Source organism: Prosopis cineraria, unplaced genomic scaffold (genome assembly GCF_029017545.1).
Source record: "Prosopis cineraria cultivar Desert tree isolate PC_DT_omini unplaced genomic scaffold, ASM2901754v1 PC2074, whole genome shotgun sequence".
Classification (NCBI taxonomy): Eukaryota; Viridiplantae; Streptophyta; class Magnoliopsida; order Fabales; family Fabaceae; genus Prosopis; species Prosopis cineraria.
In genome coordinates, this window is record NW_026557399.1 from 20,144 (window position 1) to 23,125 (window position 2,982).

At 39.5% G+C, this 2,982-nt stretch overlaps 1 protein-coding gene across 1 annotated transcript; it reads right to left on the reverse strand.

Moving 5' to 3' along the window:
• Positions 1-1,236: 1,236 nt before the first annotated feature.
• LOC129301369 (peroxisomal and mitochondrial division factor 2-like) lies at positions 1,237-2,846 on the reverse strand. The gene is given in 3 exon segments (XM_054939933.1): positions 1,237-1,670; positions 1,672-2,516; positions 2,709-2,846. Coding segments are annotated over 2 exon segments (978 nt in total). The 5' UTR covers positions 2,509-2,516; positions 2,709-2,846; the 3' UTR covers positions 1,237-1,529.
• Between the last annotated feature and the right edge of the window lie 136 nt (positions 2,847-2,982).

The window sequence follows — 2,982 nt, forward strand, 5'->3', positions numbered from 1 at the left end:
TGCATTTGGACGTGAACTACAAAGGCCACAGGCAACTAATTGGTAAGAGAACAGATCCCCAAAAGGGTTCCACTAAACACATAATTATTTGATATCCAATATAACCAATTATTTTAAATTCAAGCATTGTCTAGTCCAAATATGTAACCCTCCTGATCTAATTATTTTCCATCCAGAAGCTTTAAAAATCAAAGAATAGCCAGCCATTTCCACTTAACAAAAGCATATTTGCTGCGCCACAATTTAAATCATAAAGGGTAAAATAATTTTGAATACAGACAAGAGGATCAAATTATAAACTATCCTCGAAAATTGACTAAAATAAACCAGTCACACTCCATTCATCCTATTAACACCCAGCATGTCTTGGCAGATGTATTGAATTCTAAATATGGAAGCTGGACTTCAGATTAACAACAAATAAATTTGAGGCCCTATAAAAGCCAACTCCTCTATTTGGAAAATCCGTATCCTTTCCTCTTTTTCTCTTGATAAGAAAAGGATTTCTACAGACAAGTTCCTATCGTTATCCACTGCCTTTAGACAGTAAGGTCAAGGTTGATCAAAGATGACAATGTTACTATTAAGACTTAAAACTACGAGAAGTCCTAGCCAAGACAGAAACAAAAGGAAACCCTATTATCAATGCCAATAAATGTGGCGGACAATCAGTTCTGAAACAAGCCTAGCAAATGAAGCACCATAATCAACAAAACTAAACCTACTCAACTTTTACTCTCAAAGCCCAACGGCAAGAAAATGAAGGTCTAAGCAAATAGGAGACAGCTAAAACTCAAAGCTTTTCTCAATCCAAATGGCAAAAACTCACAATGACTCGAATAAGAATTAAAAACTGACTTTACAACTGAGAATCCAAAGAATAAAGAACCTAAAATACAATCTAAGACAGTAAAAACAGAACTGATCAGCAGAAAAGAAAAAAATAACCGTAATCATCATCCAGCCATAAAATTCAAACGTGATTAATAGCACCGTTCTACATGTAACCTACAAACAGCATGAGCGCTCCACATTTCATGATGAGAAGAAATATAACTTCATAGTTGAAGTAATTGACCGAGGTTGATGATGATATGATTGTTGACAACTTTCAGCTAAGCTCAACGTCAGACAAGAGACAAGGTCAAAGAGTCTAGGTTTTGCTGGCTGCCATCATTATTGAAGTTTGAAGCTAGTAAATAGCATATTAAACAGAAACAAACCCATCATCCCAACTTGGAAACTAATGTAATTTATTAAACACACACTTATAACATCATCTTTATTAGTTCAAACCGCTTAAGATAGAATCAGGTGCAGCAACTAAGAACCCAACAAAAAGTATGCGAGGTTGCCAACTTTAATATAAATCAGAAAGCTCATAGGCTAAAAAAACAAAGCCAGAAAAGCATTACCCTATCAAAACTGAAGGATATTCGCGACAATGAAATAGGTGAATCCTAACCTCCATTCTTCATCTTCCCATTCATATGCCTCTTTAGACATTAACCGCTATGTGACCGCAAAAATCACCTACGTTTCCCATAAAAGACATAGACGACAACAGCTGCGGCAGCAATAGCTCCCGTAGAACCCGCTGCCACTAATGGCCACTGCAGTTTCAATCCCTTCAACCCCTTCTCTTCAACTTCTAGGCCATTTACAACGCCCATTGACTGCCCCAAATGCCTTCTCCCTCAGTGTACCGATTACATCCTCGGCTTCACTCGCCTCTTGCTGTAACTGGAGAATATTTAATTCCATTCTTTTTGCTTTGTCCTCGGATTCCCTCAATGCTTCCTCCAAATTCTTTTTCTCTTCAACCCAATTCTCCATTTCAGATCCATTGCCAACTACTACCTTCTCCAACTCAGCAGTCTTTGCCTTCAAATCTTGAACTTCCCTCTCTTTTTCACTGATTTTTTCTCTCAACTCCTCTTCAATCCTAATTCTTTTGTTCCTTTCCTCAACTTCCTTCTTTTCCAGAACCCCGAGTTTCTTCTCCAAGTCCCTCACTTTCACCTCACTTTCCGCCTTTGTTTTCTTCAAACCCTCAACTTCTCTTTCGAGATTTCCAACCCTTGATTCTTTGTCTGCCAAAGCCCTCCTCAATTCATCTGCCTCTGCTCTAGCTTCTTCAGCAGCGCTCATCTCAGCAATAGAATCATGCTGAAGCCTAGTCACCTCAGTCTCCAGGTCAAATGCTCTTTTCGCAATAGATTCTGCCACCCTCCTAGACTCCTGGAACTCTTCGACCTCTTTCTCCATTTCTTCCACCTTCTTCAACAACTCAGCTTTACCGTTTCTCAGGTCCTCAATCTCCAGAGTCAATTTCTGGGTTAGCTCCTTCCTCCCAGCATTTTCATTCACCAAATCATCTTTCTCACGCTCCAATGCCTCGATTTTCTTCTTCAATTCCGCAGCACGAGCATCCCTCCCGCTTTGATCGGCATCAAAGAAACCATCCCCAGACTGATCGACGCCATTGGCAACCATGTCATCCGCCATAGCTAATCCTACAAGAAAAGAAGTAACGATCAAACTTAAAAACTACCACGTTATGTTTCCCGAAAATTATCAATAAAAACAATCGAATTCCTCGATCAGCGAAGCTGAATTAACCAAGAGTTAAAACCTGCAAGTTAAAAAAAAAAAAAGCACAATAAACAATAGTTGAAGATAGAGCAAAACAAAGCCCTGAAAATTACACGGCACAGTCCGAAGTAGACGGAAAGAATGGAGCAGCGACGAGTTCAGGGACTTGGGAGAAAAATCAAGAAGAAAGAACTTGTTCCAGGGAAGCGACGAAGAAAGTAGCACCTTTCTTTTTGAGAGCGCAGGATTCGCACGATTAGGGTTTGTGGTATTTGGCTTAAAAAGATCTCGACCTTTTCATCTTCACGCTGCTCGAATGGAAAAAAGATGGAATCGGAACATACAACGGTTCAGATTTGAAGCTTTATTGCAGACTCACAGTGCGGT